This window comes from Staurois parvus, unplaced genomic scaffold, assembly GCF_062004578.1.
Source record: "Staurois parvus isolate SC_StPar_1 unplaced genomic scaffold, SC_StPar_1.0 ptg000071l, whole genome shotgun sequence".
Taxonomy (NCBI): domain Eukaryota; kingdom Metazoa; phylum Chordata; class Amphibia; order Anura; family Ranidae; genus Staurois; species Staurois parvus.
In genome coordinates this window covers 1,422,236-1,437,187 of record NW_028317867.1, presented here as the reverse complement: position 1 = coordinate 1,437,187, position 14,952 = coordinate 1,422,236, and the positions used below count along the sequence as shown (strand labels likewise).

Here is a 14,952-nt window from a genome sequence, read left to right as displayed (position 1 = left end):
ATCAGGAGCTATCCATTACCATTTACCACCAAATGAAAGCCCAATTCATCCTGAAAAAACCAAGGTATAATCCACCTGTATATACAAAATAGTTGTGGTGATATGTACGGTTTTACTATCACATGTCAACGTTGCAGAATTGTGCTTAGGCATTTAGATTTGTTTTACCCTTAGGCGTGAAGGGGTTAATGAACTGTGAGGGCACAGGTGAGCGCTCTCATAGTTAATTGATTCTTCCTGCAATTCAGTAACTGCTTCTCATACAGGAGATATGGGCAGACAGTGTACTGAGAGTCTGCAGGAGCCTGCCATTGTGCTCGCTATCTGCTGATCATGTGTGCAATGCTTTACAGGCTCCAGTGTACAAAAATAATAAATGCGCGTTTTTTTTTACCTGCAAAAAGATGTGCATTTATTATTTTTTCATAAAAAGTGAACTTATCCTATTAAACTGCCCAAACACTTTACATTTGGATTGTACAAACTACTAGAGTTAGGTAGAATGGTACAAAAATGAAAAAAAAAAAATTAATTCAAGAAAACTGGTTAAAGAAGAGATTTAATACTAGATGGCCACACTATTACAGTGCAATATCAATGCAATCTCTATAGATTTACAACTTTGTAGCATGAATTCTTAAAGCGGAGTCCCAGCCATTTTTGTGTTTAATAAAAGTCAGCAGATACAAAAACTGTAGCTTACTGACTTTTAATAAACACACACTTACCTGTCCCAGGGTCCAGTGATGTACTCACCCGCTCTGTCCCTTCTCTTCTTCTCTCCTCCACAGCACCGGCATCTCAAATGTGGGCACCAGGCTGTGGCAGCTTGTGGATTCACAGCCTGGTGCCCACTGTGCATGCGTAAGTCGCTCTGCGCCTCCTGATTGGTACAGCAGTCTTCTGGGACCTGTGAAAGTTCCCAGGAGACTGGGGGGAGAAAGGAGGGGGCTGAACTTCCGGCTGACTTCGCCGCGCTGAACTGAGCCGGAAGTGGGATCGGGTACCTGTCAAAAACAGGTATCCGCTCCCCCCCAAAAGGTGCCAAATATGGCAGTGGAGGGGGGGGATGAGTCAAATAAGTGGAGCTTCCGCTTTTGAGTGGAATTCCATTTTAACTAAACAATCTATTATATTTGTATTCAATCAGGTAAACCCTTGCACTACATAATCTTATTGTAACATCTTTGATCTGACTTACCTATGTTCTAACATGGACAATTAGGGGTTTATTTACTAAAGCTGGAAAGTCCAAAATCAGACTCCCTTCTGCATAGAAACCAATCCGCTTCCAGGTTTCATTGCCAAAGCTTCATTGAACAAGCTGAGGTTAGAAGCTGATTGGTTTCTATGCAGAAGGGAGTCTGATTTTGGACTCTCCAGCTTTAGTAAATAAACCACTTCGTGTCTTCTACTACTCAATCCTAAATTCATGGATGTATTTAATCCAATGTGAGCCCACACACCTTTACATGTTTGTACTATCCCATCTAAAAGTTCGAAAATTGCAAAAACAATTTCTATATGTATGGCACATTCTTAAACAAAAAAAAAAAAATCAATGTTTTTACCTGACCCATTGTCACAGAAACCGGAAGTAAAGGTCCTTAAGGGGACAAAGACAGCAATTAAAACTTGATAGAGATTTTTACCCTTACTCATTCAATTCAAAACTAAAAGGTTTTGGCTTAAAGCGGTTCTTCAGTCATTCTTAGAAAAATTAAAAATCAGCAGCTACAAAAACTGCAGCTGCTGACTTTTAAAAATAGGATACCTATCCCAGGAACCAGCACTGTCCTCACCTTGCCGGTTTATTCACCCGGGTTCAGTCCTTGGTGCTGGCATACTAACTGTGGTCAGCCAGCTGTGACTGCTTGCAGCTTCACAGGCGGCTGCCCACTGCACATGTTCAAACCATTTCCCAGAAGGCTGCAGGGGGAAAAAGGGGGGGGGGGGGCAATACCATGTACCCCCAAAAAATATAAAAGGTCCATAGTGAAGGAGGGGGTGTGGAGAGGAGGAGGAAGAACCAAATTTCCCCTTTTGGGTGAAGTTCTGCTTTAAAGCAGAATTAAGAAAAAAAATAACTCCGACAGGAGAGATCCTATAAAGCTGACCATAGATGGATTGAAATTTGTCTGGTTCAGCAGAGACTGGATGTATTTTGATCCATTTATGGCCGTTCCCTCCAATGATCGTCTTATGTCAATCAGCACTGTTCGAAAACTTTAATTCGATCAATTTATTTTGAGAGTGAAGGCATTCCTGCTGTTAGAATACAATAGCACAGTGGAGAGGATTCCTCCATCCAACTTGCTTGTGTGGATGGGGGAATGCGTTCTTTTTTTTGTGCCTCTAGCTGATGACCAAAAAAATGAATTATCGATGGCCAACCTTAGTCTTTTTGTCAAAGACCCTACTCCCTGCCTGTCCGCATTTGTGTTCACTGAGCCGCACATGCTCAACGCAGCATACAGGACTGGCTGTGCCGTAATGAAGTGACTCCTGTGTACATGCGCAGGAATAACATCATCATGGTCTGGCGAACCAAGCAGTCGAAGAGTCAAAACCTGAAAGGAAAACTGGAAAAAGATGGCAGTGCCTGCCACTGATGGGAGCATAGACATCGGGCCTCTAGTCATTTTCAGATTGGTACTTTTTCCTATGGAAATTGTAAGCTATGGGTAGTTGATAGTACCTAGTAGGTCTAATTCTAGTAGTTATACTTAGAAGTTAGAACTTCAAGAGCAGGAAAATTGTTGCAGTTGCAGGGTCAGCAACAAGAGAACCTAGCAAATATTACTGGCAGACACAACAGACTGCAGCTGGACCATGGAGCTCTGGCTTATAATGTGCGGTTGAAAAGTTTCAGCAACTCGTTGTAATTATCTAATGTGGTGCTGAAAGCCTGCATCTGACCCCCTTGTATGTCAATGTACACTTGCATTTAGTTACAGTGCTGCAATTTTTTTTTTAATGGAGTAACCACTGATTTCAAAGTGATGCTTTCCATCTGCAGTTGGGCGTAAGATGGTCAGATGTATTTACCTTTTGATCGTTTTGCGGCCCGCACAGCATTGTGAAGTTCTGTCTTTTTTTCTTGTTGATTTTCCAGCACTTGAATAAACTCCAACAAATAAACAGTGTTAGAAATGTGTTCTGTTCTAAATTTGACTGATTCATTCATAGCTGGCCTAATATTCGAGAAACTCTGCTATTTCCAAACACATTTATGCAATTAGCATTTCCTGTTGGCTGATAATCACAAACATATTGTGAGACTTCCGAGCCATTGCTGGGATTTTAACAAATGCAAATATAATTTGGTGTCTAAAGTTTTGAAAATTGCAGAACCATTAAAACTAGATTTGTAACTAGTGGTTATAAATATTTATTTTGTGGATGCACTAAGGCTATGTGCCTGATCGTTGATGTATGTCATTCGGAATTGTGTGTGTTCTAGATTTATTTTGCTCTGGAACTGATCACTGAACTACTTAATTCTGTGCAATTTTCTTCTTAGAACTACAGGGGGCAATGCTGAGGCACATATGAGACTTAGAGTCTATTCACACTTGTGCGACTTGCCTTGCGACTTTGAACATGTCACACCTCATGTTTCCCAATTAGTACCATTCAAGTCACAGTGACTTGAAAGTAGTTCCTACACTACTTTGGTACGACTTTTTATGTGACTTTAGTCCAGCGAATGTAAATTCGGATCAGAGGTGCACCAAAAGTCGCATTGGAAATGGCGCGACTTTGGAGACATGCTTATCCTAATTATTTCTAAGGGTCAGATTTAATTTTTATATTGCCATAATTCCTTCCAAGAGCCAGCCCACTGCTTGCATTAGGACTTAGGATTCTTGAGAGGAGTACTGAGGCAGAGTACTGTAATGCACCCTGCCTGCCCATCCCACCAGATATGATCTGCCTGCATTGCATAGAGTAGCACAGAGAACCAATGATGAAACAGAATAGTTTTGATTAAAAATGTTATTAGCTTGTTAATAAAGGGAGAGGCAGCTTGCACATTTTCAGAAGGATGTAAGCAATGGGGCTTACAAGTTATTCAGTTTATAGCTGAATATCTAAATATATAGATAACACTACATAAGGAAGCTTTCCTTTTCATTTCTATCCATTTATACCTGAGAGTTACACAACCCTGGCAGACAACATAGCTGGGTGGATAACACTTCTTTCTCTGGTTCAATAGAGGAATAAACTATTGACACCACCCTTCCTTCAGCCTGTGATAGGACAGTGAGGGAGCAACAGCAGACTGATTGGGTCATCTTGTAGGAGCGTTCAAGTCAAACTGGTCGTTTATATAATATAATATAATAACAAATTACAAGGAGTGGAAACTGCATTTATTTTTTTACATACTCCCCTGCTACATTTTTACACTTATCCCAGCATTTATCTCATATGTGGAAAGCTTCATCATAGAAAGCTTTGTCAGTATGCTTGAACAATCCTAGGACAGCCTGCTTCACTACGGTATCATTGTGTTCAACATTCCCACAGAAAGATTTGTCTCTTGTGCAATTTCACGACAGGTTATGTGTTGATTATCAAGGATCAGGCGTTCCACTTGCTGAAAGTTCACAGGAATGACTGCTGTGGGCTGGGAACCACTACAGCCGGGATTGCCACTGATGGATGTACAGCCATCTTTGAAACAATTACATCATTCAAATGTCTTACTGCGGCTGAGCATCTCATCACCGTTCTGCGCTCGAAGTCTTCTGTAGATATCCGTGTGTTTTTTGCCTTCGTCTCTGTACTGGTCTGCAACATGTGGGTTACCTTTCAGTAATAGGACACACTTGCCACCTACTATTGCATGTAGTACTACCACTCTAGCATCACTTTTTTACCTGTAAAATTAAAAGTCCCGGTTTGACTTGAATGCCCCTCATAGGTATATTAGTAATACATCTACTAAAACACACTAATGATTTAATAACTGCTAAAACCAATGGGCACTACTCTGTACTCTTACTACTTGACCTCTCTGCGGCTTTTGATACTGTTCACCATCCCCTCCTAAAAAAAACTCCACTCTCTTGGCCTCAGAGACTCTGCTCTCTCCTGGTTCTCCTACCTATCGCAGCGCTCCTTCAGCGTTACCTATAACTCTGTCTCCTCTCCTCCACTTCCTCTTTCTGTAGGGGTCCCTCAAGGTTCTGTCCTTGGACCCCTTCTCTTCTCTATCTACACCTCCTCCCTTGGTCACTTGATAAACTCCCATGGCTTTAAGTACCATCTCTATGCTGATGACACACAAATCTATCTTTCTATTCCTCACCTCACGTCTTCAGTCTCCTCTCGCATTACTAACCTACTAAGTGACATATTGCCATGGATGTCACTCCACTTCCTCAAACTCAATCTTTCGAAAACTGAGCTCTTGCTATTCCCTCCAGCCCATGCCCCTCCCTTGACTTCTCCATCAAGATCAATAATACAACTATCAGTCCCTCCCCTCATGCCAGGGTACTAGGTGTAATCCTCGATTCCCATCTGTCCTTTCAGCCCCAAATCCAATTACTGTCCAAATCATGTAGACTTCACCTCCGCAACATCTCCAAGATTCACCCATTCTTAACCTTTGAAACTACTAAGCAACTTATTCACTCGCTTGTTATCTCTTTCCTTGACTATTGTAACTCCCTCCTCATTGGCCTACCTAATCGCAAGCTATCCCCTCTTTAGTCTATCATGAATGCTGTTGCCAGACTCATCCACCTTACCAGCCATTCCATATCTGCCATCCCTCTCTGCCAATCTCTCCACTGGCTTCCCATTGCCCAACAAATAAAATTCAAAACATTAACAATCACATATAAAACCATTTATAACTCTGCTCCAAATTACATCACCAATCTTGTCTCCAAATATCACCCACACTGTCCTCTCCACTCCACCCACAACCTCCCTGCTCTCTAGCTCCCATGCTCATCTCCAGGACTTCTCCAGAGCCTCCCCCATCCTCTGGAACTCTCTACCCCAATCTATCAGACTATCGCCTACTCTGCCCACTTTTAGGCAATCTCTGAAAACCTATCTCTTCAGGAAAGCCTATCCTGCCTTCAGCTAATACGGAATCTTCTATTCCTTCTACCAGTCCACCTCCCACAGTTATTACCTTTTGTACCACCAGCCCTTTCCTCTTAGATTGTAAGCTTCGAGGAGCAGGGCCCTCCTAATCCTCTTGTATAGAACTGTATCGTGGCTGTATTGTCTCCCTTTATATTGTAAAATGCTAAGCAAAACTGTTGGCACTATATAAATCCTGTATAATAATAATCTAATATACTAGTGAATACAGAGATGCATTAATGCTGTCTCCAATATCTGACTTTGAAGTCTCACACATTTCTATCTCTTTATAATCCTGCAGCTCATCGTGTTATGATTTATGTCTGATTTTAACTTGGAAATACTTTAAAGCCTAGCTCCAAGATAAAGATAAAAACCCCTCAGCATTGCAGGGGTTAAATTCTTGTTAACTCTAGAAGCGTATTTAGAATATTCAGTAAATCCCTGACCTTTTGGGTTTACAAACCAAACACAATAAACAATATTATGCTATTATGCATTATGGAAAAGTGTCTTTTCCATAATGTTGATATACATATGCTATATCTTTTCCACTAACCATAAAGGGGAGACTCTTGAGCTTCAGAAGGAAGGGAGGGGGTGGGGAAGTGGGTGCAGGAAACTTTCTCTTCTATCCTCCTAATCAGAAGCCAGTTGTAATTATCAATTTCTTTATTATCCTAATGCACCCTACATAACAAAATAGTTATTGGAGCCTTAAATTCTAACTCCATGTTTAATTTCCCTTTATTTCATTTGGACCAAGGTGGCCCAAACAAACTATTTACTGCAACAGATGAACTTGCTAGGTGTGCTTTATTAACTGTGTTTACAGCTACATACAGTATACAGCGTTGTGTTCCAGCATTGGGACTGGAACTTCCAGTCCCACTCCCAGAACAAAATAGAGTCGAGCCATTCAAAAGAAGCTTTGTATTCTGTGGATGAATACAAAGCTTCCTCTGGCTGTGGCGGAGAGGTGGGTGGATGACTCCATGATCGCCACCTCAGCCAATCAGAGGAGGTTTTGTGATTACTTTGCACCACCACATATGCTTTCTCTTTATCTACACTGTGATTGTTTAAACCATTTTTCTTTGTAGCCTCTTCCACAGAATCTCAATCCATCTGCTTCTTTTTTTAAACGGCTGAAAATGGGTACAGTTCCTGTGAGTATGAGGGTACTTTCATGCTGGTAAATGCTAATTAGGGGTTCTGTGAAAACTGTCAGCACAGCACATAGTTTGAAGCTGTGTGTTTCCTAAACATCCTGGTATTGATTACTCCACCCATTTCAACTTCTGTTCTGAAGTCCAAAAAAATTAACTGTAATCTTACTAAATACTAGACTACTTGTAAATTTCATATGTAAAGAGTTTTTAAATAAAAGATGCCACCTCCTCCTTATTCTCCATCCACAGGATGAGAACATCATCAATGTACCTGTACCAAGCTGAAATCTTGGACAGGTACACCAAAACTCCATGATAATCTGGTGTTTCTTTTCCCAAAGGTAAAGATATATGCTGGAGCAGTTTTTGCGCCCATGGCTGTTCCTTGAGTGTAGCAGTGATGGCTTTTATTTATCAAAATGGTGCATTTAGGAGTGGCATGGACACTGTAATTTATACCTAGTTTGCCAACTATTTGCTTGCATATTGGTGGCTTAATATTTGTAAGGTCAACTCTTTAAAGTGACCGTAAATATATTTTTTTGGTGTGTAAAAAAAAAAAGTTATATTTACCTGCTCAGAGTGATCCTTTATCTCCTCTACTGGAGTCCACTGTCCACCAGGTTGTGTGCTTCAATAGACACAAACAGGGCCTGTGAGCAATGCTCCTGGTCTCTTCTCACAGGAATTTGACAGACAACAGCAGGAGCCTGTTGTTCTCTCTGTTCTCAGTGTCTCCCGTGAAACAAGGAGGTGAGGGAACAGTGCAGCAGCTGGGACAGTGCTGGATCGCTGAGAGGAGCCAGGAAAGTGTTTTAGGGATGAGATCAAGTAGTGGGCAATATCTTACTTTAATGCAGTAAATGCATTTAGGGTTTAAAAAAAAAACCTTTTTGACTTTAAAACCACTTTAAGGCCTAATAATTGTTTTGTTATGTATGATGAATTAGAACAATTAGGAAATTGATCATTACAACTCTCTTCCTGTTATGAGGATATGAGTATGTTTATCCCCTTTACATTAGGCGGGATTAGGTGATACATTGAAGCTCAATGGCCCTCTTTAATGGTTAAGGCAGTGGTGGTCAACTGGACAGGCAACCTCCAGCATCACCAAAGGACCACATGTAAAATTCAGTGAATTATAATTATCAGAGACAGCAGATATGCAACAGGATGAAGTAATGTTACAGGAGACGGGCATGTTATAAAAGATGGTCAGAGACTGTGGACATGATAAAAGAGATTGTCACAGACTGCAGACATGATACCAGAGATTGCAGATATGATACCAGAGATGGTCAGAGACTGCAGACATTCTGCAGGAATTGGTCAGAATGTGAACATGCTATATGAGTTCCAGGAGACTGGGGACCTACTCTAGGAGACAGTCATAGATTGTAGACATATTACATGAGGCTGCTAGAGTTCAGTATAATAGGGCAATAGGAAAACACAGATTAGTTTTTGCAGGGGCCCCAAGGTCACACAAAAAGTTCCAAGGGGCCACAGGTTGGGCACCAAGGGGTTAGAGGAAAGGTTAGAGAATATGTATATCACCATTATGGAAAAGGTACCTTGACAAATACATAAACATTTACAATATCGGATGGTGTAAATTCCATGTCTCAGCTGGATAAGTACCCATTTGTCTGGAATATTTTAATGTAACATGATACATATTTTTAAAGTTTTGTATGAATAAAACATTTTTTTCAAATGGGATAAAGTCTGTTGTTTTTCCGTATTTATATCTTCGATCATTTTTTCTTTATTGTGTTTGGTCCATAAAAGTTCAGAAGGAGTTGAGTGCTAACTCAGAAGAGGCTGATGGTCTATGCTGTGGGCAGTTCCTTAGTGTCATCAAGCTCAGTGCAGGACTATCAGTCCTGCATTGTATGCGAGGAGGTAAACATGCAGGTTGAGGCACCTTAGAAAGGAGCCTACAGGGGACTGGTCGTACAGATGGAGGGAACCTGCCAGAGTGACAAATAAGACAATGATTACACCTTATTACTCTGTCCCTAGACTTAACAGGCATTGAACTCTTGCAGTGTGGTAGGAGGCCCACTGCAAGGGTAATTTTTTTTCTTATGTCCAGAGTTTGGCTTTAAAATACCTTATTTTTCTCTTATTGAAAATGCTGCTTCCTGCTCTCTCACTCCAGTGCTCCATACTGACATAGCTGAGTAATATCCACACCTCTCATCACAATTGCCTTCACACAGACTTGTGTTGCAAGAAAAAGAGGGTTACGTCTCTGACCATTTCTGTTACTGAGTGCTGATTACCAAGAACACTAGGTCTGTTAGACTGCACAGTCATATTTAGGCAACATGTACAACTGCTGTAATAGGAAAGTGGAGGTGAGATTGTGAAAACTGAGGTTGTTAATGCAATGTCTATTTAACTGAATATTTTTAATGTGGCTTCACTTGGACTAGGCCCACCCTTTAAATTGGAGAGAAAAGCTTGAATCAGACATGTTATTCAGCAGGCTTCCAAGGTTGGGGCAGCATTGCTATGAGCAAGTTATGATCTACACAAACTCAGCCAAAACTGCATCCAAATGCACTTGTTAGAGTTTCACTCAGCTATTCTCAGACAGCAGTATACCTTCATGTTTCTTGCTGAAATAGACATCCATTTTAAATTTCTCTGTCTACGTCCAATGGTGTTTTCACACATTAGGCAGAATTCCAGGGTTTGGATATTTTCTGCAATAAATACAACAGCTGCAGATAGTCACTATAGACAAATGTAATATTTATGTTATATGTGGTATTTGAACACCAGAAGATATTTTTGCTCTTGTCATATGCATGCATCTGCACAACCTTTTACTTTTGTATCATTTCATACAATCTCTTTTATTTAGAGTAATATTAATCCTGCCAAAAGAACATAAACTGTATGTAAATGTATAACCATGTGGGTTTAGGATGAGTTATTTATTTCTAAGAGTTTTTAATGAAATCATGTGGTTTATTCTGCATCTGTTGCCCAGATGAGTACTGTATGTACATAAAGGAGCTCAATATTTCATTTATTATGAGAATATTCATAAGTTTGTTTGTTGCGTGCTGCTAGAAAACTTTCGGATGAAAACAATTAATTTTACATAACAGTTGTTTTTTGTTATTGTTATTGTTGTATTATATTTCTTGCCCTCATTTGTAGTGAGCCTGCTGCCAAGGCATTGTGGGAGTCCATGATGAACATGAAACAGAAGGAAGCAGTGATGGAAGTGCGAAGGTGTCTTGTAGACACAGCCAGCAGAGAGAAACTGCCAATTAAGATGAGCATGGGTGAGTAGAGTGACTGTTACAGTATAGCTGGTCATACACTAGTAGATTTTCAAAAGAATATTTATACAAACATAAATAGAAAAAGTTTAGGAATACTCAATGCATTGGCGAATGTCATTTGAAAGTACATTTTGTTTGATTTTAAGATTCGATTTTAGAACAAATGGACTTTACCAAACAAAAACCACATATACTGTTACAAATTCATTTGTTGGAGAAAAAATGTCCTATCCACTCCTTTGAACGAAATTTTAGGAGTCTATAGGCAGCTTAAAGTAGTTGTAAAGGTTGAAGGTTTTTGACCTTCATGCAGTGTCTATACATGAAGGTAAAAAACTTTCTGTGTGCTGCTCTCCCCACAGCCCCCCCCCCATACTTATCTGCGCCCAATCTTGATCCACTGTGCACGGGAGCCTCGACTCTCCTGGGTTTCGTTCACCTCATTGGCTGAGGCACAGCAGTGGGAGCCATTGGCTCCCGCAGCTGTCAAAGAGGGGGCGGGTCTGAGCCACACTCTGTGTGTCTTATAGACACAAAGAGCGGCGTTTGGTAGTGAGCACGCAAAAGTGCCCCCAGAGCAAGGGGCATGGACCAGGAGAGCCAGACCAGAGAAGAGGAGGATCAGGGCAGATAAGTATGACATCTTTATTTTTTTATTCAATCCGAGCCTTTAATATCACTTAAATATTTACCTGTCCATAATGGGTGCTGCTTTATAATGCAGAGACGAGGCTTACTGATTTGAAGTTGTGATTTTTCTGGACATAGATGTGGCAGAGTGATCTGGAAATTATATGCGATAAACACAAATGCTTTTCTGGGGCGTGTATCCATTGATATACCTTTTTCCTGCAAAAATATCTAGACTTTTTCTGTTTTTTCATTTGGCTTCAACTTTCAGTCATCCTCCTATCTATGAGCCCTTTCTCTCCCACCTCCTACTTTTTTAAAAGGTCCCGCATTTATACCTTAGAGCTGTTGAGTAGATGTTTGCATTGACCACCAACTGCTTATTTGGTGTGTTTAAAAATAGTAATTTGCAACAACAAGGCAGTAAATGCTCTAGATATGAGGAAAAATTAGCAGACCTACACCTTTGCGTATTATTTGAGGCAAGTTTTTATTATCAAACATGGACAAGAAGGACAGAGGAAAACACAAAGCAGTAGAAGGACTAAGACATTATTCTGGATGTATTTAAAGCTTACCTGGAAACAAACTGTTACAAGGCCATTGTTATTTGAGGAGACCTGGAATAAAACTGCAAAAGTGAAGAAAAAAATGTCAGGTATAAAACACATATCATGAGGAAGATACTGTTGGACATCAGACAGAAAATAAAAAAAAGGTTATTAAATGCAGTACCAGGCATGATAAATGAAGAAGAGGAGCTTCCCCAAGCAGTTGGGACATCAGCTTATAATATTATAATACAGCTAATTATATTAAAATATGAAAATGCCTGATCAACACACAAAGCAAAGGAAACTCTTCTGTAGAAAAGACACAATTAAATTAAGATAACGGCACTGTTAATGCATCACAGTAGTGCAGCTTAGGAGAAGAAACAACATTATCAACATTGATCCCCCAAGACGTGGGTATCCACATATCCCAGAACCTGAAATATACAGGTGAAACTCAAAAAATTAGAATATCGTTCAAAAGTACATTTATTTCAGTAATGCTAAAAGAGCTAATACCGAGAAATGTTTGGCAAAAATTGGCTGCCCATACCGAAGACCTTAAAGGCTTGGTATACATCATTCTATCTGAAAAGCAGATCTTGGAACCTGCACTGCACTTATGAAAGGTATCCTTTCAAGAAGTACAGGTGAAACTCGAAAAATTAGAATATCGTGCAAAAGTTAATTTATTTCAGTAATGCAGCTTAATAGGTGAAACTAATATATGAGATAGACTCATTACATGCAAAGCAAGATAGTTCAAGCCGTGATTTGTCATAATTGGGATGATTATGGCTTACAGTTCATGAAAACCCCAAATCCACAATCTCAGAAAATTAGAATATTACATGCAATCAATAAAACAAGGATTGTACATAGAACAATATCGGACCTCTGAAAAGTATAAGCATGCATTTGTACTAAGTACTTGGTTTGGGCCCCTTTTGCAGCAATTACTGCCTCAAAGCATGGAAGCTATCAGCCTGTGGTACTACTGAGGTGTTATAGAAGACCAGGATGCTTCAATAGCGGCCTTCAGCTCTTCTGCATTGTTCGGTCTCATGTCTCTCATCTTTCTCTTGGCAATGCCCCATAGACTCTCTATGGGGTTCAGGTCTGGCGAGTTTCTGGCCAATCAAGCACAGTAATCCCACGGTCATTGAACCAGGTTTTGGTGCTCTTGACAGTGTGGGCAGGTGCCAAGTCCTGCTGGAAAATGAAGTCCGCATCCCATAAAGCTCATCTGCGGAAGGAAGCATGAAGTGCTCCAAAATCTCCTGGTAGACGGCTGTGTTGACTCTGGACTTAATGAAGCACAGTGGACCAACACCAGCAGATGACATGGCTCCCCAAATCAACACAGACTGTGGAAACTTCACACTGGATTTCAAGCATCTTGCAGTGTGTGCCTCTCCATTCTTCCTCCATACTCTGGGTCCTTGGTTTTCAAATGACATGCAAACGTTGCTCTCATCAGAAAAGAGGACTTTGGACCACTGAGCAACAGACCAGGTCTGTTTTTCTTTAGCCCAGGTAAGACGCTTCTGACGTTGTTTGTTGTTCAGGAGCGGCTTGACAAGAGGAATATGACATTTGAAGCCCATGTCCAGGATCCGTCTGTGTGTTGTGGCTCTTGATGCACTGACTCCAGCCTCAGTCCACTCCTTGTGAAAGTCCCCAACACTTTTGAATGGCCTTTTCCTGACAATCCTCTCCAGGCTGCGGTCATCCCTGCTGCTTGTGCACCTTTTTCTTCCACACTTTTCCTTTCCACATAACTTTCTATTAATGTGCTTTGATACAGCACTTTGGAAACATCCAATTTCTTTTGCAATTACCTTTTGAGGCTTTCCCTCCTTATGGATGGTGTCAGTGATGGTTTTCTGCACAACTGTCAGGTCAGCAGCCTTTCCCATGATTGTGATTCCTACTGAACCAGACTGAGAGACCATTTAAAGGCTCAGGAACCCTTTGCAGGTGTTATGGCTTAATTAGCTGATTAGAGTGGGACACTTTGAGCCTAGAATATTGCACCTTTTCACAATATTCTAATTTTCTGAGATTGTGGATTTGGGGTTTTCATGAGCTGTAATCCATAATCATCACAATTATGACAAATCACAGCTTGAACTATCTTGTTTTGCTTGTAATGAGTCTATCTCATATATTCGTTTCACCTTTTAAGTTGCATTACTGAAATAAATGAACTTTTTTACAATATTCTAATTTTTCGAGTTTCACATGTATACAACCTATACATGAATCCTGCTTCATGGAAGACTATAGCTAGTAAAAAGAGTTACGGAACCTGACAGTATTGCATCTAACCAAGTTCCCATACCACCTTCTTACTTCCATCATTAAAACTGTTGTGAAAGCATTTTAGAGGAATGCAAAGAATGCAATGCCATTCACCAGCCTAAAGAAGACCTATCTGAAAGTCACACTTAGCGTAGTATTCTTAAAGAATACACTACCCCAACATTTCATATTCCTGATATGTGTCTGCTGTACCATGTACCTTTGTTAAAATGTCTCCTGTTCTCTATGTATTGCTTCCGTTGTGTAAAGTACCTGGTGATCCTGCCTGACCTTTTTGCTTTCCTATTTCAAACTATCCACGCTAGGCATGAGAGCACATCCATACCAGTGTGGTCAGTTTTCTGGCTGTGCTGGGAGAACAGCCTGCCTGTCCTCCAATATGCCCCCACTTCACAGCCATTCACCGGGAAGACCAGTGTATAGCAGAATCTCAACCTCCTCCTCTCCAAACCCCTTATGCAACTAAGATCAGAATTTATGTGATCACTTATAAAAAAAAAAGAAAAAAAGGCATTTATAATGTTATATATACATACAGTACTTTAATGTTAATTAAATTGTAGCCCCCAAAATGCATTAAAAAATAAAAGCCACTAGGGTGTGTCCAGAAAGTATTGAGAATGATGTTTCAATAAAATTATTTTATTGAAAAATGTTACAATTGAACATTGTCTCCTTCAAAGTATGCACCTTGTGAGTGTACACAAGCTCCAAGTGATTTTTCCATTCTTCATAGCATCCCTGGAAGTCTTCAAGAGGGATGGCGTTCAGAGCCTGTGTAGTGGCTGTTTGAACATTATCTACACTACCAAAATGGTGTCCCTTCAAACACTTTTTCATCTTTGGGAA

At 40.4% G+C, this 14,952-nt stretch overlaps 1 protein-coding gene across 2 annotated transcripts in view; it reads left to right on the top strand.

Annotated features, from left to right (window-relative positions):
- SCFD2 (sec1 family domain containing 2) overlaps positions 1–14,952 on the top strand; it is a 615,832-nt gene that overhangs the window by 23,463 nt on the left and 577,417 nt on the right. For both annotated transcript variants that reach the window (XM_089669243.1, XM_089669242.1), the window contains exon 3: positions 10,467–10,594. In XM_089669243.1, the coding sequence (XP_089525369.1) occupies positions 10,467–10,594 (128 nt within the window). The remainder of the gene's footprint in view (positions 1–10,466; positions 10,595–14,952) is intronic.